The following is a 26,791-nucleotide window of genomic DNA, read 5'->3' as shown; positions in this document are numbered from 1 at the left end:
GGTTCCTAAGAAGGTTACTGACTGCTGCTTTAGTTTCAAAAAGAAAAGAATAAGTTGATAGATCACATTATTTTTCCACTTGTCCTCCATTCCACACCTTTTGCCTTGTGATTGTGGTTCCTACCATGAGAGGTAGAATTTATTTTTTGGCTCCATTGATGTTTGGATATGTGATTTGCTTTGGCCAAAGGAATGTTAGTGGATTACAAGCTAGCATAGGCCTTATTTTATTTTTTCATTTAAAATAAGTTTCAGGGTACCTGGGTGGCTCACTTGGTTAAGCATCCAAATCTTGATTTTGGTTCTGGTCATGATCTCAGGGTTGTGAGATTGAGCCCTGTATCAGGCTCCATGCTCAACATGAGGTCTGCTTGAAATTCTTTCTTTCCCTCTCCCCCTTACCTGACCTGTGCGTGTGTGTGTATGTGTGTGTGCTCTCCCTCTTTCTCCATCTTTCTCTTTTTCCCTATCTCTCCATCTCAAAAAAAAGTCTTTTATTTAAACTAAAAACAAAAAACAGTTCACCCACAGACTGAGCTTTGACTTTCAATGCATTGGTGGAGGTGGGCTTTTTCTTTGTGCTCTTGCTTCTCCCACCAGAAGACCATCATGAAACCACTGATTTGAAAATGAGAAAAAATGGATTAGCCCTAGTTCAACCCAGCAGCTTGATGCCAGCCTAGCTGAGCTTAGTTTAACAACCCACAAATGTAAAAATAAGGAACTAATATTTCTGTTGTCTGTGAGTTTTGGGCAGTAGCTGATGAATACAGTTAAAGTAACTTTAGAGTTGTAAAATTTAATAATAGTAATATTTCTTTTCACTCAATACTAAGAAAGGGTTTCTGTCTTTGAGCTACATAAGAGTAAAAATTTGTTGATAGTAACTATGTTGTCCTAGATTGGTTAATTGGGGGAACTCTAGAACATATTTTCCATGATAGCTTAATGAAGAGTCATTTTTGTGGACTCATTTCTTGCAGATGTGTAAGAGATTGAGCTAGAAGTCTTTTTAAAATCCCTTAAAACTCTGCAGATTTTGTTGGCCTATAATGATAGAAAAGGAGTTTAAAAATTTTTGAAGACACAAATAAGTAACTTTTGTTTTTCTTATATATTATTCAGTGCTCATCAAGTTAAATGTACTCTTAATTCCCTTTATCTGTTTCATTCCTCTACCTCTACTGTATTTTTCCTCTACCGTATTTAAGAGTCTGGGGTTTTTTTGTTTCTTTTTTTCTTTGTTCATTGGTTTTGTTTTTTGAATTCTACAAATGAAATCATACGGTATTTATCTTTCTGTGACTGACTTATTTCACTTAGCATTACACCCTCTAGATCCATCCATGTTGTTGCAAATGGCAAGATGTTCTTTTTTAAACTTTTATTTTTTTTTATTTGACAGACAGAGATCACAAGTAGGCAGAGAGGCAGGCAGAGAGAGAGGAGGAAGCAGGCTCCCCTCAGAGCAGAGAGCCCGATGCGGGGCTCGATCCCAGGACTCCGGGATCATGACCCGAGCCGAAGGCAGAGGCCTTAACCCACTGAGCCACCCAGGCGCCCCAAGATGTTCTTTTTTATAGTTGAGTAATATTCCATTGTCTATGTATCTTTGGAAAAAGTGATCATTCGGGTTCTCTGCCCATTTTTTAATCAGATTATTTGTGGGGTTTTTTTGTATTATATAAGTTTCTTACATGTTTTAGATATTAACCCCCTTATCAGATATATTATTTGCAAATATCTTCTCCCATTTGGTGGGAGAAGATGTTTTATTGATGATTTCCTTTGCTCTGTGAAAGCTTTTTATTTTGGTATAGTCCCAGTAGTATAATTCTATTTTCACTTCACTTGCCTGAGGAGAATTATCTAGAAAAACGCTTTTAATTACAAGAAAAGAGAACAAAAGAAAGGAACAGAGAAGAGCTACAGAATAATTGTAAAACAGTAACAACATGGCAACAAGTAGTTATCTCTCAGTAATTACTTTAAATGTAAAAGGACTAAATGTTTCAATAAAAAACATTGGATGACTGAATGGATAAAAAAGCTAGACCTGTCCATATACTGCCTATAGGATGCTCAGTTCAGACATAAAGGAACATGCAGATTGAAAGGAAAGGGATGGAAAATCATTTACTGTGCAAATGGAAGTGAAAGGAAAGCTGGGGTGACAATATTTGTATTAGACAAAATAGACTTTAAAACAAAGGTGGTAACAAGCGACAGAAAAGGATGGTACATAATGGTAAAAGGAACAGTCAAACAGGAGGATATACCAGTTGTAAAGAACTGTGTACCTAACATGGCAACACCTAAATACATAAAGCAAGTATTAAGAGACATAAAGGAAGACATTGATAGTAATACAATAATACTAGGGGACTTTAACACCCTAGTTACATCAGTGGATAGATATTCCAGAAAGTCAACAAAACAAACAATGGCTTTGAATGACACCTTAGACCAGATGGATCCAGCAGATATATTCAGTGCATTCCATCCAAAACAGTGGAATATACATTCTTTTCAAGTGCACAGGGAACATTCTCCAGAAGAGATCATGTTAGGCCACAAAACACATCTCAGTGAGTTAAATAAGATTGAAATCATAACATGCATCCTTTCCAACCACGATAGTAGGAAACGAGAAATTAATCACACAGAAAGTCTGGAAAGAATGCAGATACATGGAGGCCAATTAGCATGTTACTGAAGAATGAATGGGTAGACCAAAAAAATCAAAAAGGAGATAAAAAAATAAATGGAGACAAATGAAAATGAAAACAAAATGGCCCAAAATCTTTGGGAGGCAGCAAAAGCTACTAAGCAAAGATTATAGTAATACAGGCCTACCTGAAGAAATAAGAAAAATCTCAAATAAACAACTTAATCTTACCCTTAAGGAAGCTGTAAAAAGAACAAGCCCAAAGCCAGCAGAAGAAAGGAAATTGTGAAGATTGGAGCAGAAATAAGTGAAATAGAGATGAGGATGTCCACTCCTACCACTTTTATTCAACGTAGTACTGAAACTCCTAGCCATAGTAGTCAGACAAGGAAAAAGGATAAAAGGCATCTAAATTGGTAAGAAAGGTAAAACCTTAATCTGCAGATGACATGATGTTATAAGTGGAAAACCTTAAAAACTCCACCAGAAAACTGCTAGGACTGATACATGATTTCACTAAAGTTGCAGGACACAAAATTAATATACAGAAATCTGTTGAAATTCTCTATACTAATAATGTAGTAGCAAAAAGAGAAATTAAAAATAATCTCATTTACAGTTGTACCAAAAATAATGAAGTATCTATGAATAAACTTAGCCAAAGATGTGAATGACTTGTGTTCTGAAAACTATAAAAACCATTGATGAAAGAAATTGAAGATGACACAAACAAATGGAAAGGTATTTCATGCTCATGGATTGGATAAACTGATATTGTTAAAATGTCTGTACAACTCAAAGCAATGTATAGATTTAATGCAATCTCTAAAAGTGCTAACATTTTCACAGAACTGGAACAAATAATTCTAAAATTTGTATGGAACCACAAAAGATCCACATAGCTAAAGCACTCTTGAGAAAGAACAACAAAGCTGGAAGTATCATAATCCCAGATTTCAAGACATACTACAAATATGTAGTAATCAAAACAGGATGGTGTTGGCACAAAATAGACACCTAGATGAATGGAACAGAATAGAAAGCCCAGAAATAGCCCCAGACTTAAGTGATCAATTGATGTACAACAAAAGAGGCAAGAATATGCAATGGGGAAAAGGCCGTTTCTTAGCAGATGTGTTAGGGAAACTGGACAGCTATGTGCAAAAGAAAGAAACTGGAACTTTCTTACACGATATACAAAAATAAACTCAATGTATTAAAGGTCTTAATATGAGACCTAAAATGACAAAAGTCCTGGAAGAACATATGCAGCCATTAATTTGGTATTGGCTGTAAAAGTATTTCATGATATATTTTTCCCGCACTTTTACTTTCAGTTTATTTGCATTTTTAATTTTTAATTTAATTTTTAAAAATTTATTTATAAGAGTGCACACACATGCAGGTGAGCAGGGGGAAGAGCAGAGGGGAAGAAAACTCCCCACTTACTAAGGAGTCTCGACATGGGGCTTAATCTCTCCATGGGGAGATCACTACTTGAGCCCAAACCAAGAGTCAGATACTTAACTGAGTCACCCAGGTGAACCTGAGTGTAAATTACATGTAGACAACATGTAATTTATTGGTTCTGATTTGTTACAGTCTGACACTGCCTTTTGTTGGATTGTTTATTTAATATTGATGTAATACAACCTGTCTGCCATTTTGATTTGTTTTCTTGTTTAATTTTTCCTTTACTGTGTTCTTTTGCATCAAATGCCCCCCCCCCCCCCGCCATCGTAACCTTTTAATTCTTTTAGTGGTATTTTCACTATGTTCTTTTGTATATTTTTAGTTGTTGCATGAGCGCTTATCATATGCATCTTACTGTGTCAGAGTCTGTTTCAGACTTAACACTAATGGCAGTGAAATGTAGAAATTTTATTTCTGTGTAGTTTTATTTTTCTCTTTTTTTGTGCTGTTGTTATACATATTACAGGCATTATTTTATAAACCCAACAGTATATTGTTATTATTCCTTCATATGATTTCGTGTAGAAACTGAGAGAAGAAAGGAGAGCAAATGTATTCCCAGAGTAAGCTTTATTTGTACGTTTTTATTAGTGTTTAGGTATTTTGTTGAATTTAATTTGCTAATGTTTTATTGGGAATTTTTGTACCTGTGTTCAGGAGGAATATTGGTTTTTAAGGTTTTTCTTTTCCTGAATTATCTTTGGTTTTGGTATCATTATAATGTTAAGTCTCATAAAAATGTCTTTGGAAATAATCCATCATGTTCTCTTTTTTGGAAAATGTCTTGAATTGTTATTCTTTAAATGTTGGTAGAAGTCACTGGTGAAACTGTTTGGGCCTGGAGGATTTTAATTGTGAATTCACTTTTTTCCCAGTAGAAATAATTCATATTGTGTGTTGATTTTGGAGGTTAAAAGTTTGAAATGGAGGCCATGAGCAGGGTCATGTTCCTTTTGAAGGCTTTAGAGAAGAATCCTTTGTTGCGTCTTCTAGCTTCTGATGGTTGTCACTAGTTGTTGGTATTCTTTAGCTTATATAACTGTATCACTCCAATTTCTGCCTCATCTTCACTTAGGGTTTTTTTGTTCTGTGTATGTCTTTCTGTCTCCCTCCCTTTGTTGTAAAAAATACCAGTCATCAGATTTGGGCCCATCCAAATCTAGTATGATCTCTTTTAAACTTGATTGCATCTACAAAGGCTTTATGTCAAATAAGGGTATATTCAGAGGTACCAGGCATTAGGTGTTGAATATATCTTAATCAGGTATACAGTTAACCTATTGCACATAAAATTTATGTTTTACTACTTGAATTAAAATGTGGAAATATGTCACCCTGTAGTTTCCTTTCTTCACCCTCCTCTGTGTTGTAGTTGTTGCATTTCATCCACATGGTTTGAATATCTCTTTAGACAGTGTTGTAAATTTTGTTTTCAATTATTTTGCATACTTTAAAGAATTTAAGAAGAAAAGCATAGTCTATCACAGGGATTGGCAAACTGTTACTGTAGGCCAAATCCAGCTTGCCACCTGCTTCTGTAAATTTTATTGGAATACAGCCAGACCTGTTAGTTTATGTATTGTCTATGGTTTTTATTGCTCTGCAATTTGGAATTGATTAGTTACAGCAGAGACCATTTGGCCTGCAAAGCCTTAAATACGTACTCTCTGGCTGGCCCTTTACAGGAGAAATTTGCCAACTTCATCTATTGTACATATCCACATATTTGCTATTTTTGTTGTTCATGAAATTCTGGCATTGTTTCTCTTTGTCCAAGTAAAATTTCTTTCTTCAGGCACGTCTGTTTATGATTAATTATCTTAGTTTTCTTTCATCTGAAAATGTATTTATTTCCTTTTCATTTTTGAAGGCTACTTTTGTTCCATCTAGAATTCTGGGTTGACATTTCTTGTGGCATTTAACTAGAGGTGAGCAGTAGCAACTACCTTCTTTAGGTGGTCCAGAGTTCAGGCTTATTTGCCACAGTTTCTGCTTTCTTTTCTCTGACACTGATTCCAACTGTTATTTGATATTTACTGTTGTGCTTATGCTGTTCTAATACTTATAGGTTAGGAAGGAAGTAAAATTTTTATTCTATACATTTCTTTCTATAAAGTGGGAAAACAGATTGAGAAGTTCCTGTTTGAGGAAAGTGGGGGAGACAGTGTATTATAGACAATTTAGAATATTCAGGTGTTCAGAACATTTCTTTGTATTTAGTATGCAAAAAGTATCTCACCTATTTGTTTTGTGTTTTTTCCAGCATTTGTGTTGGCATGTGATATGGAATTTGTTTTTATTTTTATTTATTTAAGATTTTATTTTTACATAATCTCTACACTCAATACAGGGCTCCAATTTACAACCCTGAGATCAAGAGTCACATGCTTTTCTGACTGAGCTGTCCAGAAGCCCCTATAATATATTTTAAAACACTTTAACACCTCAACCAACCATTTTCTTTTTCAAAACTAGCTCTTCTTCCTGTATAATTCATTTCTTTCCTAATAACCTTTTGGCATGTATTTGCAGAGTTATCTTTGCCCTGTCTTGCTTTCTTATATCCCAGTCACATCAAAGTTCGTTTAGTTTGTGAGTCAGAAAACCTAGATTCTGTTTCTCTGGCCCTGCCACTAAATAGCTGGGTATGTGACCTTGAGGAAGGCACTTAAGTTCTACCAGGCCACAGTTTATCTTTGAATTTTAATTAAATATGCTCCTGAGGCTTTTTTCAGCCCTTAAGTTCTTTGGTGTTACCTCTGCAAACAATGTAATCCATGTTCTGATACTCTAATCTAGGCATTCTTATTCCTTTTTGGGCTTGAACCTGTTTGGTCTGTGGTGATGCATGTGGATCCTTGTCTGAAGTAATATCTTAATCATGCAAAATTAAATGTATATGCATATGAGGCATCTAATTATGTATTAGAATGTTTTTTAAAATATTTTATTTATTTGACAGACAGAGATCACAAGTAGGCAGAGAGGCAGGCAGAGAGAGAGGAAGGTAAGCAGGCTCCCCGCTGAGCAGAAAGCCCACGCGAGGATTGATCCCAGGACCCTGGGATCATGACCTGAGCCGAAGGCAGAGGCTTTAACCCACTGAACACCCAGGTGCCCCTAGAATGTATTTAGTAGCAAATAAATTCAGTAATGCACATCTCAAAGTCTAGTAGTGTACAGTTCTTAATCTAGTAATGCATAAATGGAAATTTGAGATTTGAAGCAACTAAAGTGATAAGAAAATATCTGTGGTTTCTAATGGTATAACTAATACTGCTATAGTTTTTTGCTTACATTTGTAATTAAGGAAATACTAAATTCCAGTCAGAGGTTCATACAATAAAGATGTAATTTCTTACTCAAGTTCACGTACCTTCGGTATTTCATCAACAGACTGAGGATTTGTAGAGCCCAGGCTAAGAACTTTCGGCACCAAGACATTTAAGCTATTGTTAATTATGTTAGGTAAACATCAAATTATGTTTAATACCATATTAATTACATTTCTTAGTGAAGGAATGTTATCATTAAGATGTGAATATTACTGCCATTTGTAACTTTGTGTTACTCACTGCATTATAACTTCATGGAGAATAATTTGAAAACATGGTTTCTGACCCCAGGATATTTACAAGTGGACTTCTTATTACAGAAATAAATTCTCTAGTTTTGTGTTTCTGATTTCTGTTTCTCATTGAGTTCTCTTTTTTACTATTACTATTTGTTTATTACCTACCATATGGTACAGCTCAGTAATTATTTTTGGAAGGAACTTAGAAGAGTATGATTATTAATTAGTATCAAGGATCTTTAACTGTTTTAATAGTGAATAATTGTTTCAAGTGATAAATTTCTATTTCTTAAGTGGGGATACATATATTCCTTATAAATGGCAACTGCTATAGTTATCCTTAATATGACACATGATAAAATGAGCTTGGCTCTTAAGCAAATAAAGCTTAAGTCTATATTGCCTGAAAGTTTTTGAATTCAGAATTTTGTTCGTATTCTTAATTCATTAGCAGTAAAACAATACATATTGGGGTGAAGGTTCTTTATAGATTCTGTGTTCTTTTACTTCTGTGCTGCTTGGCTTGAGTTGAGACTAAATAGGCTCATATTCTTCTTTGACTCTAGATTTTTCTACTTTTAATTTCTCTCTTGGAAACCTATGTCCTAAGTATTTATAGGTTTTTTTTTTTAGCTATTGTCCCCTCAGAGACCATATTTATTTGTTATATATCGAATCTGTGTTTGTGACCGATGGCATGCTCTTTTCAACCATTGTTTCGAATTCCTTTGGTCCATGGTATTCTGAGCACTCAACAACTTGTGAACTACTCTAGCTTACTCTTGTATCTGTCTCTTGTGATCTTAGTTATATGCATTAGAATTAGTTTTTATGGCCATGTTAATGTAGTTTTTTACTCCAAATATGACCTAAGCTACTGAAATAAAAGTGTAGAAAGAATTGTTTTTTCGTTTTTTTTTTTTTTTAAGATTTTTTTTATTTTTTTTTGAGAGAGAGAGCACGAGAGGAAAGAGGTCAGTGGGAGAAGCAGACTCCCTGCTGAGCAGGGAACCTGATGTAGGACTCGATCCCGGGATTCCAGGATCATGACCTGATCTGAAGGCAGTCGCTCAACCAACTGAGCCATACAGGTGCCCCAAAGAATTGTTTTAATAAAAAACACGGTGGATGCTTTGGGAAGACTTTGAAAAAAGTGCTTTGAAAATTATTAATGGGTAATAGGTGTAGATAAGCCTAAAGGTTTAGAAAGCTTTTGGTTCAACTAACTAAACAGTAAAGGAAATTAATTTTTTCACATAATTGGAGGAATGTTAGTTTTTGTATTGCTGAATGCAGCAGCTGTGTGATCAACACCAGAGCCAATTTTCTTTCCATCTTTGTTTCCAGTTATTAGAATGCCTTATTCCCCTTGAGCTAGCTCTCATTATGGTTATAAGATGGCTTCAGTAAGTAGTTCTAGATGGGGTATTCTGATATGACAATACCCAGGGGAAAAAGAAAGACCTCCCCGCCCCTTTCTTAATATTCTACCATTAGATTTCCCTGCATGTTGCAGTGGCCAGAATTGGTTCAAATACCTTTCCATAAATCATTTATTGAGAAATGGGTAGCATTGTCCTATTGACTTACACTAAACAGTATATTCCCCTAACACATATGGAAATGGTTGAACACGTGAACAACCTTAGCATTCATAAGGGAGAAGGACCATTAAGGAAGTGCTGTATCAGAGACAATTACTAAAAACATTAGAAAATATTTATAAGAATTCAGAAAGATTCTGTTACTTAAGTATCTCTAAGATCTTGTTCAGCTTTGAACTAGATTAAAACTGGAAATATTAAGACATGCATTATAGATGTGGTTTATACAGAAAGATCATGTGATAATCTACTTAATAATCCTAAACTTAAAGTGAAGGCCTAGTCCTGCATGAAAATATCAAGGGGAGTAAATGTGCATTATATTTTCAATGTATTTAATTTTTGGGGGTGATATTTGTGGCAGCCAACTTTAAAATTAACCTGTGATTACTGATCTTGTTCTTATCAGACAAGATGCTTTTATTGCAGTCCTTTTAAGGAAAATGGTGTTTTCATATTAAACTTAGTAAGGGATTTAGCATATTTTTATGGCTCATTTATTCAATGAATTCAGTTTAAAAGCTTCTATTTTGTAACTATTTTAGGTATTTTAAATGGTAAGTAAAATAGGATTTCTCTGTTTAAGGAGCTTGCATTCTGAACTGTAGTAAACACATGAGAACAAAATTCAGATTGTGAATGTTCAGGGAAGGCCTCTCTGAAGAAAAATATAGTTAAGTAGAGATGTAAGTGTCGAGAAACTGGCATGTGAAAATTTGCAGGAAGATCACTGAAAAGGAGCAACTGAAGTAAAGGTTTTAAGATGAGAACTGACTGGTATGTTTGAGAGTCACAAAGAAATCCAGTATGGCTATAATTTAAGCAAATGGTAAGATATACCCTCACTTTATTTCTTACCTATCATTGTGATTATCATTTTGTCTATACCCTTCGTCTCCTTTCCTTTCTCGTGCTTCATTGTACTCACTAGCTTTGGTTAATCAAACCTCTGCCAACCACTGCAGCTGCATATGGCTGGAGAAAAGTAGAACGATGAATACCAACTTAGAGTTGGCAGTTCTACATGGCAGAGGCATTTCCTCTGATCTCTTGTCTCTCCTACTTTCTTAGAACACTGTTTCACACCTTTTTCTCCCTCTTCAAATTTCTAATACTTCTTTTTATATCTTCACTCTGAGTTAATGACCTAATTTCTTATTTTATTAAGAAAATGGAAAACAGAAGCAGATGTGAAATCTCATACTTAGTGAAAGCTCTATCCACATGCCTGAATTGGTACCCATTTACTGTCCTCACTCAGATGATACTCATTTATGTTTTTGCCTATCTAAGGCCAATATCTCTTACATATTCCCTCCTTCATCTAGTAATACTACTCCCTGCATCTTATGTCATCAGCTTTCCCCTTTATACCGTAATTTTTCCTAGCTTATAAAAGAATTCTCTTGCCTCGACATTTTCTTTCAGACATTTCCCATTTCCTCCTCACATTTATGGCAAAACTCCTTGAAAAGGATGTCTATAGTTTGTTTCCAGTTTTTTCCTTCTATTCTTTTATGAATCTGATCCAGTCAGTGCTTTTATTTCCCATTCCACCAAAATTATTTTTGTCAGGATTATGCATTGACTTTCATGCTGTTAAATCCAAAGATTAATTTCCATCTTAATGTATTTTTTTTACTCAGTGGTGTTTGAAACAATTCATTATGCTCTTCCTTGAACCACTTTTCCAGGTAAATTTTGAACATACTTACATACCCTCCTTGGTTTTCATTTCCATCACTGATGCTCCTTCAGTTTTCTTTGCTTGTTTCATCTCATCTGACTCCTAGATATCAAAATGCACTGATACCTAGACCAGATTGGTTGGTAGATGGTTCTTAGAGGAAACAATAGAGGGAGATCAATTAGGTAAGAAATAATTGTGGCTTGAACCGTGCTGGTGGTGATAGAGATGTAGAAAGTGGATTTGTAAAGGAATTGAATTCTTTATGAAGAATTGTGTAAAGATAACATACATTGAATTTATGCATTTCTGTGGCTGGAGCAGACAGCAAGACCTTGGCTGACCAGAATAATCTGCCAGCTTTAAAATTAAATAAAAACAGTTTAGCTGTTAGTGTCTATTTTTTCTTTGCTTAGCTTCTGCTGTTTTGTCTGAAACAGTATTGTGGGTACTTCCTGATCATCTTCTATGTACTGTGAATATCCAGCTGAGTGAGTAACGTCCGTTACTTTTCTCCCCATTGCTGATTTCTTCATTGTAGCAGAAGAATGAGACTTTCGAGGAGAAGTATTATTTGATAGCTAGAAATTCTTGAAATGGTTTCATAACAAAAAATAACTTTTTCATGAAAAATATGTGGGAAGTAGTAAAGTGTAGTGGTTAAGACTTGGATACAAGTCAAGTAGGTATGAACTCAGATTCTGGTTTTGTTATTTCTAGTTAATGCACTACTAGTTCTTGATCTTAGTTTGTTTTCTCATCTGTACAAAAGGGATGGTAATGTTTACTGAATTATTCTGAAGATTGACTTTTCCCTCTCCTGCTCCCTCTGCTTGTGTTCCTGTTCTCGCTGTCTCTCTCTCTCTCTCTCTCTGTCAAATAAATAAGATATTTAAAACAAACAAACAAAAACCAGAAAATCTCCGTAAGAACAGAGATACCTGGGTGGCTCAGTTGGGTAAGTATCTGACTTCAGCTCAGGTCATGATCTCAGGGTCTTGGGATGGAGCCCTGAGTCCAGCTCCCTGCTCAGCAATGGAGGGGTGGGGGTGGAGAGTAGCTTGTTCCTCTGCCCCTCCCCCCAGCTTGTGTGCTTTCTCTTAATAAATAAAATGATAAAAAATTAATAAAACCTCAGTAGAGGTTTCCCTGCTATCTGTAAGTAGAGCATTTCTGTGAAACCTTAACCTAAGTGAAACAACGTAAAGCAAAGAAACAATTACCTTTTCCTAGAAACGAAAATCCTCTTTGGATTTCTTTCAGTTAACAAAAGCAGATACTAATATAGGTCTTTTATAAAAGTGAAGTAGCATATTGCAAACTTCCAGATAGTGAGGGAAACCCATACTATGTTAGAAATTTCTTCTAACAAAGAAGTTTTCTGTAATGTTTGCATCTACTTTCTTGTATTAGCCACTTCTGAACTTAATGAGTGTATTTCAACTGAAGAAATCTTTTTAAAACATTTTAAAAATTAATGTTTAAGGCTTAGTATTATTTCTCGGAGGTAGGAATAAGAGGCAGGGAAAGGGCACATTGGCATGCAAAGGAAATGAATAATGCTCTTAAACTACCTTTAATTTATAGTGTTTATTTTTGGTTAATACTTAATGCTGAGATGAAAACTTTCCTGTTCAGTCTTAGCTCTGATAGCCTTAGCCTTGGATATACATGAGAATCATCTGGAGTTCTTTAAAAAGCATCTTAATGACCAGGTTCCATTCTTGTCCAAGTAATGAAAGTAGGGGCAAGGGAGGAGACATCAGCACTTACTTACTTACTTACTTACTTACTTACTTACTTTATTCATTCATTCATTCATTCATTCATTTATTCATTCATTCATTCATTCATTCATTCATTCATTCATTCATTTATTTATTTATTTATTTATTTATTTATTTATTTATTTATTTATTTATTTATTTATTTGACAGACGGGGATCACAAGTAGACAGAGAGGCAGGCAGAGAGACAGGGAAGCAAAGAGCCCTACGCGGGGCTCGATCCCAGGACCCTGGGACCATGACCCGAGTGGAAGGCAGAGGCCCAACCCACTAAGCCACTCAGGCGCCCCCATCAGTACTTTTTTTTAACTCCCTAGGTGATTTTATTTGCATCTGGTGATGAAAAAACAGTATAAATCCTTGAGCCTGTTTCTTTTTTTTTTTTTTTAAGATTTTATTTATTTATTTGACAGATAGAGATCACAAGTAGGCTGAGAGGCAGGCAGTGAGAGAGAGGAGGAAGCAGGCTCCCTGCTGAGCAGACAGCCCGATGTGGGGCTCCATCCCAGGACCGTAGGATCATGACCGGAGCCGAAGGCAGAGGCTTTAACCTACTGAGCCACCCCGGTGCCCCCTTGAGCCTGTTTCTGTCTTCTCTAAATATACCCATTTCTCTTCCTTTGTTAGTGCCCTAGACAGTCGTATACCAGGCCTCTTCAGGGTGCCTTTGGCCATTGCCTTGCCCATCACATAAAAAACTGTGTACAGTTTGCCTCTTCTGTATAAAGACTAAACTTTGAGGGGTTTAAGAAGTGTTCATATAGTTAGTGTTCACCAGTTATTAGGTTATCTTCTTTAATGGGCAGTTGTAATTATTTTCTGCTCTTCTACTTAAGCTTTATTTAATTCTCTGTTAGGAAAACTGGAAAATAATTAGTTTTGAGAGATAAAAATATATAATTAATTTGTTAGATTTATTTCAAGAACAGATTTTAAAAAAAAACATTTGAGGGGCACCTGGGTGGCTCAGTGGCTTAAAACCTCTGCCTTTGGCTCAAGTCATGATCCCAAGGTCCTGGGATCGAGTCTCACATCAGGCTCTCTGCTCAGCGGGGAGCCTGCTTCCTCCTTTCTCTCTTCCTGCCTCTCTGTCTACCTGTGATCTCTGTCAAATAAATAAATAAAAATCTTTAAAAAATTTTTTTTTGAGAGAGAGACTGCACATGTGCATGCTCAGGGGTGGAGGGGCAGAGGGAGGGAGAATCTCAGGGAGACTCGTGCTGAAGCCCAGCATGGGGCTGTAACCCAGGACCTTGAGATCATAACCTGAGCTGAAATCAAGAGCTGGCTGCTCCCCCAACTGTGCCACCCAAGTGCTCCTCAAGAGCAACTTTTTAATTACTTTTTTATAAGAAACCATTTAATTTCCCTTTGTCACTTACATTTTTTTTTCAGAGATAATTTGGTAAGCCTAAGCAGTGGATATGAACTAGGCAGTTTTGATAATCACATTATCACTAGAATCAACAGCTTATAAATTATGAAAAAAAATATATTACCTATAAAAAATTTTTAGTACAGTAGAATTGCAGTTTTCAGATTTCTCCTTCACACGTGGTATTTTTAATTGCTGATATGAAATAACTATACTTAATGACTTTACAGCCATTCTACAAGGCAGAATAACAGGGGAGTTGTTATATATTTTAAGGAGTTGTAATTATAGATTATAACTTTAGCAGATTCCCCTGTTGAATTTATAGAATTAGTCTGTCCATTCCACAGTAGATTGTGAAGCTAATATGACTTGGTCTTATTTTAGAGGGACTGCTTTGGCAATAGGCAGTAGCTACTTCAATCCTTGGAAATCTTTGTGGATTTTTAGCCAATTGTAATGAAAGGTTCTAAAACATTCATTAATTTTAATACTTTCTTTAGCTCTAAACTGGCAGGAAATTAGCTAAGTACTAATAATTTATACCATTTACACATTCGATTAGTGAATTAATTCAAACAACAGTTACTTAAGTGAAGTTTTATGTATCATATATCTGGTTTACAAATTTATTTGGTCATAGTCATGAGCTAGATTGCGTAGATCTTATCTTCCTGTGAAGAAATTGAATCACTCAGGTTAAACAACTTATGTAAACATATGTAAGTTTTCAGGTAGCAGGAAGATTAGAAGGCCCTTGGTTGTCTTAAATTTGGACTTTAATTTCATTTAAGCCTAAAATAAAGAAGGAGCTTTTGATCCCAAGCTTGTGGTTCAAAAAATAGTTGAACTTTTGTCATTTAAATTCAGGGACTGTCTTTATTGTCTTTCATTTTATTTGGGACTTTTAAGACTTGGTAGTAGAAAATTTCTGTCTTGAGATGCTGGGTGTTTTAGATGATTTACTGATTTTTCTACTCATACTAAATTCTGTGTATCTGGTGGCTAGAATCCTCCTTGGCATATATGTGAGAAACCTACATAGAAATTTAGAAGTAGTGCCTCAGGGAGGCTACCACTACAGAAAATAGAAGATGCACCAAATTGAATTACAAAATATGAAATTATGGCAACCAGAGGATAAATTGATTTCAAGAGAATACTGTCAATTTACTTTTATTTTTATTTGTAAGTACAGACAACTTTTCATTTTACATGATAATCACAGACCCATGAAACCTGTATTATTAAAACCTTCAGATAAACTATTTTTAGTTAATGTGGCAGTTTTCCCAGACTCAGTTTGGTATGAAACTGATATTCTTGAGTTTTACTTATTTCTGTTTCATCTGCCCACGTTTCTTGTATGTACCATAAGTCATCAACTCAGAATATTAAAAACATTTATCCATGTGATTGAAGCAAAAATTAGTTCAGAAAATAAAGTCATAACATTTTATAACTACAGTCTTCCCTGTATACAAGAACTTGACATAGTTCTGGAATTGAGAAACCCTAATATTTTCAAGATAATGGCTGAGTGCGCTTCAGCTTTTATTGAACTCCAGTGAAATTGATCCCATCTGGTAGTCTATTTTAATTAATAGCCAACTTAGACTATAATGTCCCCTTAAAAAAAATAATAAAGCCTGTCCAACTGGTTTGACCATCTTAACCTGACCATATTCACACTGTAGTTTAAAAGTTGAGTTGGTAAAGACTGCCAGATTATAGATGTTGTAGAAACAATTCATGAATTCCTTAGGAAACTGTGGTCAGAGAGGAGAAATTGATTAAGCTAATCCTAGAATTCAGATTTTCTGGTTCTTGTGCCATTCAAGGTATACATTTTTATATGATAATGTCACATCTAAAATTTAATTTAACACAGGGAATAAAACTAATAACTATTTTCAGTCTCTAATCAAGTATATTCTAGGAATTTTACTCATGATCACTAATTTCTTATTCTGAGAAATTTTTTTCTGAAAGAAAAATTGGGGTTCAGTTATCATTTATACTAGATAATACGTGCTTTTTTTTTTTTTTTTTAAATTGGGCTCTGATTTAGGGAAACACCTAGAATGAATAGCCTACTTTTTTTTTTCTCATTTTAAGATTTGGTTTATATTTCCCCCCTTAGTGGCTTCTTGTCAGATTTTAAGCTGATAACATGACTAAGTCTATTTTAAGGCTTTTCAGCACAGAAAAGGGAGGTGTAAAATGTTCAACCTTTTCCATTTATACTGGTGTGTTCAATAATTTATTCTAAAAGTATCCTGAGTTTTGAGAGAAATTTTTGCACATGAGTAGACATTAGTGATAACATGTGTTAAACAGAGTACTGTGCATTCCTGACATTTAATTCTGCGACCATTTTCTTAAAAGGATTAGAGATAAACTTACTTAACTTGGTTGCAAATACTCAATAAAATTTGGAGCCTTTTAAAAATAGGTTTGTTTACATTGTTAAAAAAAATTTTTTTTTTTTTTTAAAGATTTTATTTATTTATTTGACAGAGAGAGATCACAAGTAGGCAGAGAGGCAGGCAGAGAGAGAGAGAGAGGAGGAAGCAGGCTCCCTGCTGAGCAGAGAGCCCGATGCGGGACTCGATCCCAGGGCCCTGAGATCATTACCTGAGCTGAAGGCAGTGGCTTAACCCACTGAGCCACCCAGGTGCCCCTGTTAAAAAATTTTTTAAAAACCCTTTTATCATACTTATGTTTTAAAATATAGTTTTGACATACCTGTTAATCACCTAGCATTTTATCAACTTTTAATCTGCTTTTAAGTGACATATACCAGTGAAATGATCTATTCTGTAATGATCTGAAGTTACTTTATTTGAAGTGTTTTATAATTGAGAACAGAGTGATACCAATAGAGATGTTTCTGACTCTAATGCACTGCTAATAATTCTGATAGTGAGAAACCTGGTTCCCACCAACCACTGTCTATTTTACTTCATATTTATCTCCAGTAGACATGCATAGCAGTTTCAGAGTTATTAACCCATAGAGCTCTGTGATGGATCACTTTACCAACTAGAATACACTATTTATATAGAGTTTTCTTTTTCTCTCTTAACAGCAAGCAGTCAAAACATCATTCTCTAAAGTTACTTAGGTCACTGCATTTTGCATACTCATACATTTATGATACTGGTAGTCTTTTTTGAGGTCTACATTACTAACTCCTGGTTGACTTTTAAAATTTGCACACATTCAAGTTCATTCTTTATGTTGTGAAGTTCTATGGATTTAAACACATGCATAGCATTATCTATCTACCATTTCAGTGCTGTATGGAATAGTTCATTTCTTTAAAAGTTCCCCTGTTGTCTGTCTTTGTAGTAAGTCACTTCTCCCACCCCTTTCCAGTCTGCTGCCAGCCGCTGATTTATTTTCTGTCCTTGTAGTTTTGCCTTTCCAAAATGTCATATGAATGGAAACAAGTAATATACAGCCTTTTTGGTTAACAAAATACATTGAAAATTTGTGTTGCATGAATTAATAGCTAATTTTTTTTATTGTTGAGTGGAATTTCATTGTATAGATACACCATTTTGTTCTTTCAGCTGTTGAAAGAACATCTTCATTGTTACAGACATTTGTGAACAGGTTTTCAAGTGAACAAAAGTTTTTAGTTCACTCTGGTAAATACCCAAGGGCACAGTTGCTGGGTTGTGTGTGTGTGGTAAGTCTGTTTAACTTTATAAGAAATTGCCAAGCTCTTCCAAAGTGGCTGTATTTGCCTTCATTTTTTGAAATGTATTTTAGCTGGATTTAGAATTTTTTTTCGAGTCTTTTAAAAAAATTATTATTTTTTTTTATTTTCAGCATAACAGTATTTATTATTTTTGTACCACACCCAGTGCTCCATGCAATCCGTGCCCTCTCTAATACCCACCACCTGGTTTCCCCAACCTCCCACCCCCCGCCGCTTCAAACCCCTCAGATTGTTTTTCAGGGTCCATAGTCTCTCATGATTCACCTCCCCTTCCAATTTCCCCCAACTCCCTTCTCCTCTCTAACTCCCCTTGTTCTCCATGCTATTTGTTATGCTCCACAAATAAGTGAAACCATATGATAATTGACTCTCTCTGCTTGACTTATTTCACTCAGCATAATCTCTTTCAGTCCCGTCCATGTTGCTACAAAAGTTGGGTATTCATCCTTTCTGATGGAGGCATAATACTCCATAGTGTATATGGACCACATCTTCCTTATCCATTCGTCCATTGAAGGGCATCTTGGTTCTTTCCACAGTTTGGCGACCATGGCCATTGCTGCTATAAACATTGGGGTACAGATGGCCTTTCTTTTCACTACATCTGTATCATTGGGGTAAATACCCAGTAGTGCAATGGCAGAGCCATAGGGAAGCTCAATTTTTAATTTCTTGAGGAATCTCCACACTGTTCTCCAAAATGCCTGCACTAACTTGCATTCCCACCAACAGTGTAAGAGGGTTCCCCTTTCTCCACATCCCCTCCAACACGTTTCCTGTCTTGCTAATTTTGGCCATTCTAACTGGTGTGAGGTGATATCTCAATGTAGTTTTAATTTGAATCTCCCTGATGGCTAGTGATGATGAACATTTTTTCATGTGTCTGATAGCCATTTGTATGTCTTCATTGGAGAAGTGTCTGTTCATATCTTCTGCCCATTTTTTGATATGATTATCTGTTTTGTGTGTGTTGAGTTTGAGGAGTTCTTTATAGAGCCTGGATATCAACCTTTAGCCTGTACTGTCATTTGCAAATATCTTCTCCCATTCTGTGGGTTGCCTCTTTGTTTTTTTGACTGTTTCCTTTGCTGTGCAGAAGCTTTTGATTTTGATGAAGTCGCAAAAGTTTATTTTCGCTTTTGTTTCCTTTGCCTTTGGAGACATATCTTGAAAGAAGTTGCTGTGGCTGATATCGAAGAGATTACTGCCTATGTTCTCACTCTAGGATTCTGAAGGATTCCTGTTTCACGTTGAGGTCTTTTATCCATTTTGAGTTTATCTTTGTGTGTGGTGTAAGAGAATGGTCAAGTTTCATTCTTCTACATATAGCTGTCCAGTTTTCCCAGCACCATTTATTGAAGAGACTGTCTTTTTTCCACTGTATATTTTTTCCTGTTTTGTCGAAGATTATTTGCCCATAGAGTTGAGGGTCCATATCTGGGCTCTCTACTCTGTTCCACTGGTCTATGTGTCTGTTTTTATGCCAGTACCATGCTGTCTTGGTGATCACAGCTTTGTAGTAAAGCTTGAAATCAGGTAACGTGATGCCCCCAGTTTTATTTTTGTTTTTTAACATTTCCTTAGCGATTTGGGGAATTTTTTTTTTTTTAAGATTTTATTTCTTTATTTGATAGAGCACAAGCCAGGGGAAGAGGCAGAGGGAGGGCTGTGCACAGAGTTGTGCACGGAGCCTGACGCAATCCTAGGACTCTGGGATCATGACCTGAGCCAAAGGTAGACGTTTAGCTCACTGAGCCACCCAGGCACCCCTGAATTTAGAATTCTTAGTTGATATTTTTCTTTCTGTAGTTTAAAAATGTTGATCCACTCTCCCCTGCTTTGCATTGTTTTTAATGAGAAGTCTGCTGTCTTTCCTGAGTTATTTTTCTCTGTGTATGTAGTTTGTCTCTTGATGTCTGCTTTTTAAGATTTCTCCTTCACTGTTTTTCAGCAACTTGACTTTAAAATTATGAGGGTGGTGTTGCTCTCATTCTCTTTAGAGGTTGTTGAAGTTCTTTATCTATGAATATAGTTTTCATCAGATTTAGGGAAAATGCCATTATTTTCTCTGCTTCCCATTCTTTCACTCTTTCTGAGGCACTGGTTATGTTAATGTTAAGTTGCTTGATATTGCCCAGTAGTTCTCTTTTTCACTTGTTATTCTCTCACATTTCATTGTCCCACAGTTCCTTTTATTCTCACTGTCTTTAGTTTTGGATTTTTAAATTTGCTTTTTTAAAGATTTTATTTATAAGAGAGGGAATACAAGCAGGGGGGTAGGAGAGGGAGAAGCAGGCTTCCCACTGAGCAGTGAGCCTGATGTGGGGCTTGACCCCAGAACCCTGGGATCACAATGCAAGACAAAGGCAGATGCTTATAGTGACTGAGCCACCAAGATACCCCAGATATATATATATATATATATATACACACATATATGTATTTTATATATATCTTTATATTTTATATATATATTTATATATGTTTTGATTGCTAGTTGTGTCTTCAGTTCATTAAACATTTCTTTAAAGTTTAGAAAAGACTGCTAATCTTACCCAATGCATGTTTAGTTATAGATACTGAATTTTTATTTCTAGAAGATCAGTTTGAGCCTTTTAAAAATCTTTTTAACTTTCAAATAATTATAAACTCATAAGAAGATGCAAACATAGCACAGAGAAGCCCCGTATGCCTGTCACCCATCTTCCTCCAGTGATGTCTTCCATAACTATAGTGCATTATTGAAATCAGAAATTGACACAGTATAGTTTTCACAAGATCCTTCTTTTTTTGTATGTCTTTATCATTCTGGTGGTATTTTATCAAACATGTAGAATCCTATTACAACCACCACCACAAGCATGATACAGAACTTTTCTGTCACCATAAATTCCTGTGTTGCTAACTTAGGTCTTTTCCATGACCTTGCATTTCTCTTACCATATTCATAGTTTTCTTTATCTTGAATGCATGGAATATATTTATAGTATCTGTTTTAATCTGCTTGTCTACTAAGTCTATCACCTGTATCATTGCTGGTCTTTCTCCTTATTATAATTGACCTTGTTTGGGGTGAATTTCCTGTTTCTATACATGACTGGTAATTTCTTATTGGATGCCAGACATTTAATTTTATATTATTTAATTGTGGGAGTGTGTTGTATTGTTTTTAATATTGTTGGGTTTTGTTTTGGATTACAGTTATGGCACTTAGAAATAGCTTCATCTGGGGCACCTGGGTGGCTCAGTCAGTTAAGCTTCTGCCTTCAGCTTAGGTCATGATCCCAGGGTGGTGGCATTGAGCTCCACATCAGGATCCTTGCTCAGCAGGAATCTGCTTCTCCCTCTACCCCTTCCCCCCAACCCCCACAACTTCTGCTCACTCACTCTTGCTTGCTCTCTGGCATGTGCACTCTCATTCTATCTCTAATAAATAAATAAATAAAATCTTAAAAAAAAAAAGTGAAGTAGCTTTATCCTTTTGAGGCTTGTTTTATCTTTGTTACTGCTGCTCCAGAATATCCTTAGTCTAAAGCTTACTCAGTTTCATTGTTCATGCATGTATTAGCTTCTGAACTCTATTCAGTATTTCATGTGTTAAAACTGCCCTACTCCAGATGATGGAAACTTGAGTTCTGAGGATTGGTCTGATTACTTTTCAGAGGCTTTTTCTCCAGATTCAATAGTTTTTTCACATGCGTACACAGATAAGTACTCATCTAAAACCTTGAGGGCAATCTGGTTGTCTTCAGATCTTTGAAACTCTTTCTCTGCAGCTTCCTTCTCATCATTTGCGCTGCAAATTCTAGCTGTCTTGGTGTCTCCCCTAGGTCTGGGTTCTTTTCCTTTAACTCACTGAAACCATTAGGCTTTGATTGGGTTCTGCCTTCCCCCTCCCTGTTTTAGCTGCATACTTCTACAAGCAGTAGAGCTTCATTAGTTTGGTTGTTCTTTTTTCTGTTCTGTCTCAGGACACATCCTGAGATGATGTCTGTTGTCTGAAAATCATTATTTTATATATTTTATTTAATCTTCTAGTTATTTAAGGCAGGAGGATAAAGACAGTCTCTGTTTTTCCATCTTGGAAGGCCTCCTGCCTTATAGGAAATTTCATTGTAGTTTTATAAATACTTGTCTTTTCTTACTTTTGAGTATTCAGGACTTTGTAGGAAAACCAGTTTATAAACTTCAGTGAATGTAGGCAGTTAGAGGGCATGTTTTCTCATACTTGCTCCTTTTCACATACTCTTAACATGTACAGTTACTTTCTTTTTAATATATTATGCATTCTTTCATTCCCAGTATCAATGCAATCTATTACTGAAGATTTTTATTTAATACAAGATAATGGTGACAAATGTTAGCTCTTTATGGTTACCTAAAAGAAAATAGAGTGCCTCCATTCCTTTTTCCCTTTATCAAAAGGAGATGATGAGTCTTAGTTATTGATCAGTATAGAATATTGATTCATATAGTCCTTAGAGCATTAAGTGGCTGTTGACTGAAACCCAAAGCCATGAAATACTTGAAGTTATCCCAAGAGGAAGAAACAAAAGAAATGAACAAAAACAAGTTTTTCCTTTGTACTAAAATTCATAGTGTTCCAAAATTAATATTTTTCTTTTAGCTGGTTAGTTTACAGATTAAATAATAACCTTTATTTTTAGTTAAAGTCTTATTTAGCATATAAAGTCCTAGTTGTCTTTTTATAACCTGTTTAGTTAGGTTATGCTAAAATACATTAAATTACATTCAAATTGTCTTGCCTGATACTAGATTTCTAACATCTTTTGATGAAATGCATACTGTGATGTTATGCATGTACTTTGATATAAACATAACTAATTTAACAAGGGAAACATATTTAGCCTGTGAGAAAAAACTGAAGCTTTATATTATTATCCATTGAATTCAGAGTTGCCATGATAAGATTAATAGTTAAGGCAAGTAGTGCTTTAAATTACTACTTTTATAAAGCACTAACATTAAAATGGGGTTAATGTTTTTTCATGGGATGCATAATAAAATAGTTTTGCTCTCATTTTGTAACAGTCATGAAAATTTAAGTTGGAGCTAAATGTGTGTCACTTAATTATTCTTGGACATCAATTCACTTGATAATTTTATTTTATGAATAACCTAATTCCTTGAGATGATAAAGTTTACATTTATGGCGGTAAATATACTTATGGTTTAAAAAGTCTTTCTCTGTTATTTTTGAGGAGACATACTTAATATCAGTAGTACATATACATTGGTAATGAGCAATTTGCATTTTTGGCCTTGAGCCAGGCATATTAAAGTATTTCAGCCAAGCATGCAATGTAAGATGGTTAAAATTAAGTAAAAATATAACACTCACTAACTTTGTGCTTGTGATCAAATATAAAACCAGAGATGGAATATCAGTTTTCAATATAGGCTTTCATTATGTGGACTTTTTAAAAAACTTAAATGTAATCATACTAATTTTCAGTGATTTATTTTCCTTGGAAATGTTTTCTCTTATTAGATTACTTTTTAGAGGTAATACGTGTGTGTGTGTGTGTGTGTGTGTGTGTGTGTGTGTGTGTGTGTTGGTTGGTTGGTTTTAATCCAGTTGATTCATACTTACTATGAATTTAAATTAGAGGTTTTTATTATCTTCTCCCAAAGTAAATTTCATATGTTGTTAAATAATTGCTCTAAATGTGAATATAATTTCTAGTGATTAGTGACTATTATTATATTATTTTAATAGGTATACTTACTACTTCCATAGGGTAAACATTTTACTAAAACTTAGATGAGGGACATTGGTCTTGATAAGATATATTTACAAATTCTTTGTAGATACCACTTTTGAATTTTTGATCTTTTGTTTTAAATCTGTATTTTTCAACTAGCATCTCTAGGGACTATCACCTCTACTTCAGTGGTTTGTTTATTTATTTTGGTAACTGAGGTGTACAGTGCTTCATCATTTTGGAATTATTTATCTGTCCAGGTTAAGAAATGAGCTCCATTATTTTTCTGCTTTAATGTGAAAAAATAAATTCTATTAGAGCATGTACAAAATTGGTGGATTGAAGGACAAAGGCATCCAGAAAGTTGACATGTGTTGCTCCTCTTCCTAGGAGTAAATTTTAATAGAAAATTGTATTTTTATAAAATACATTTATATATAACATAAAATAAAGTTATATTATAATTCAGTTTAATAGAAAATTGAATTAAGTTCATATCTACTAATCATCCTGGGAATATATGATTTATTCTAGTCTTATGGCATAGGAATAAACCTCATAAACTGAAAGAATAACAGCTGTATTAAACAAGTACTTGGAGGAGAATGATTTGAAATTATATGACTGAATCTGAATTAATTGGTTATTTCTGAGACTAAGAGGAGAATATTTAAAAATATATGTCAGCTGAGGGCTGATTTTTTGTCTACTTTTTATGTGTCTTCCTTGTGTGTGAGGTCTGGTGGACAGTTTTAATGGGTGAGAGTAGAAGTGGGAGGGAAGAGTTCTTTATATTTAGTAAATTCTCAAAGTATCTGCCCACTCTAGCCCTCCCTAGGTGGTTAAGAGGAAGATGAGTTGTATTATTTTTAAAAAAGTAGTTTTTGTTTTCTGTGTATCATATTGGATATTTTTGCTACTGTTCATATATATATACATGTTAGTAATTTTGACGGCTTTTGGATAATTCCACTCTAGAGGGAGAACTGGTGGGCGGTCCTTCCTGTGACACGACCCTTGAGTGACAGTTCTGTTTGATTGCCTCCAGTACTGTGAGGAAAGGACACGACTCTATGGTGAGGACTGATGGACATACATTATCTGAGAAAAGAAACTACCAGGTAAGATCAGTTTTTTTTTCCTTTTTTCTCTGTTCATATAGGTGCATTGAACTGTTTAATGTATTATATTTAATTGACACCAGCAGATTAGATGCACTTCCAGTTTGAAAAATTTCGTTTATAATTTAAAATACATGTGTTGGCTTTGGCAGTAGAAATAGGTGGGGACATTTTTCAAAATAAACGATGCTATGATAAATGTATATTCTTTTAATATCAAAACATTTTTCTGGTGCTTCATGTATATGTCAAAACTTAGATTATCTGATACACAATTTATGACTCCATGGCTGGGTTTCAAGGTAGTATTCTGTAAAATAAAGTGCTGATTACTTTCATATGTGTTATTCCTGGAAGACTAAACCTGAATTCTTAGGCTATATGCAGAGTAATAGAGCATCACAGAAATGTAGATAAAATTGGTTAGAGTATAAAAGAAATGCAAATCCCGGGGTGCTCAGAGACCCAAATTCTATTGAATTTCTCATTAGCTTGCTATCCTTACAATGCTGGATTCTTGTTTTGTCATTTATTAAGTTGGTTAATAATATCCATTCCCTATGTAGCATTTAAGGATACTGAAAGGATGGTTGAAGTATAATACTCCCTTTTCTTTCTTAGATTTTAAAAGAAGGTGAAAGATAGTGGTATGAAGTAGTGATTTAAAAAACATTTTTTCAATTTAATATTTTCAAAGAAAATCTCCTTTTTAAAATTTGATAATAACTTATTACCAAATTATGCAGCAATTCACAATAGAAAATAGTTCACCACTCAAGTATGAATAAGCTTTAGGCTTTCTGCACTGATAACATACTCAAGTGTCCCTCAGACCCTTTAACCTACCACTTTCATTCCCTCTAGACTGTTGAAAGCAACTAGTGTGGTAACAGCTTTGATTCACTAACCATTTATCTGCTAATTTTTTATTTAAGCCCAGTTAATCTTTTTTTCCCTCAGATAGGAAAGGTAGATAGTGGAAAAAGTTGTGAATGGGTCTTCATGGTGTTAATAGCAAAGAGTCTTTGAGCACTGTGCCTAATAAAAATAGTGTCAAATTATTCTTCCTTTCACTTAACTTCTTGTCTGAAGTTTCTTGCCAGAATGTTACGATTTTAATAAGCCATAGTTGTGGCAATGCAGAATCAGTTCCTCCCTGTAACCTTTCCTACTCAGAGTTCTCATAGACTTGACTAACACGGCCTTTGCTAATTTTCATACTTGCTATAGCTCCTTCCTCACAACCACTTCCAACTACCTTGACTCATAAGGTTTTAATTGGTCATACTACTTGGGCTGTTGCATCTTTTGATAGGTTTTGCTAAATTATTTTAAGAATATTGTGATTCTAGGCTATGTAGCTTTTTGGTGCTCATAATCAAGTTTGTAAAGTGTAAGTATAGAACTTTTTGTATTGACTACACAATGTTGTTAATTTACTTCATAGAATCATTTTAATACAGAATTCCAAAATTTACATTTAAGAAAGGAATAAAATGAAATTATGTTTTATACATGAGGAGATTTCCTAATTCCTGCTCATTCTACTCTAAAAATAATCTGTTGTTCAAGTTACATTATTTATAACTAATCCAGGTTCCTTAACTTACCTGAAAGAATTCTTGGTTAGTGTTTTTCTGGCTGAAAATATTTTCCCCTTTTTTCTTCTATTGTTACTTAGTGACACTTAATGCATGTTGAAATAACCTTGGAAACAATTATTTAAATTTATACTGTAAAATTATTTTATTTTTGAAGCATCTCCTGCAAAGTACATGTATAGAAATATAATTTCCCATCTGATCATGATGCATATATTAAAAGCATATGGGAAATTCAAAGGAATATTAAATAACTTGTATTTTTATAGGTAACACTGAAAGTTTGTATATGCTGAGATGGAAGGATTTGGATTTTTAAAAATTCCATTTTGAGGAATTTGTTGTTTTTCATGGGTAAAGTAGGATTTTTTCGTACTGATGTTTGCACTAAATTTATCCTTGAGGGCTTCTGTTTTTGAAGGATACTTGATGCCGTATAGTGATA

The 26,791-nt window shown here is 34.7% G+C and overlaps 1 protein-coding gene across 12 annotated transcripts in view; it reads left to right on the top strand.

Annotated features, from left to right (window-relative positions):
- CNOT2 (CCR4-NOT transcription complex subunit 2) overlaps window positions 1-26,791 on the top strand; it is a 123,411-nt gene that overhangs the window by 26,597 nt on the left and 70,023 nt on the right. For 5 of the 12 annotated variants that reach the window (XM_082742889.1, XM_082742888.1, XM_082742894.1 and 2 more), the window contains exon 2: window positions 24,673-24,745. The exons of 2 other annotated variants lie outside the window; for them this stretch is intronic. In XM_082742889.1, the coding sequence (XP_082599015.1) occupies window positions 24,673-24,745 (73 nt within the window). Of the gene's footprint in view, window positions 1-24,602; window positions 24,746-26,791 lie in introns of those variants that run through there. 5 more of the 12 variants (XM_082742897.1, XM_082742892.1, XM_082742893.1 and 2 more) reach the window with 2 other exon arrangements.

Source organism: Mustela nivalis (assembly GCF_964662115.1).
Source record: "Mustela nivalis genome assembly, chromosome: 7".
NCBI classification, from domain to species: Eukaryota; Metazoa; Chordata; class Mammalia; order Carnivora; family Mustelidae; genus Mustela; species Mustela nivalis.
Note: the sequence above shows the minus strand (reverse complement) of the source record. Positions and strands in the feature narration are given on the sequence as shown.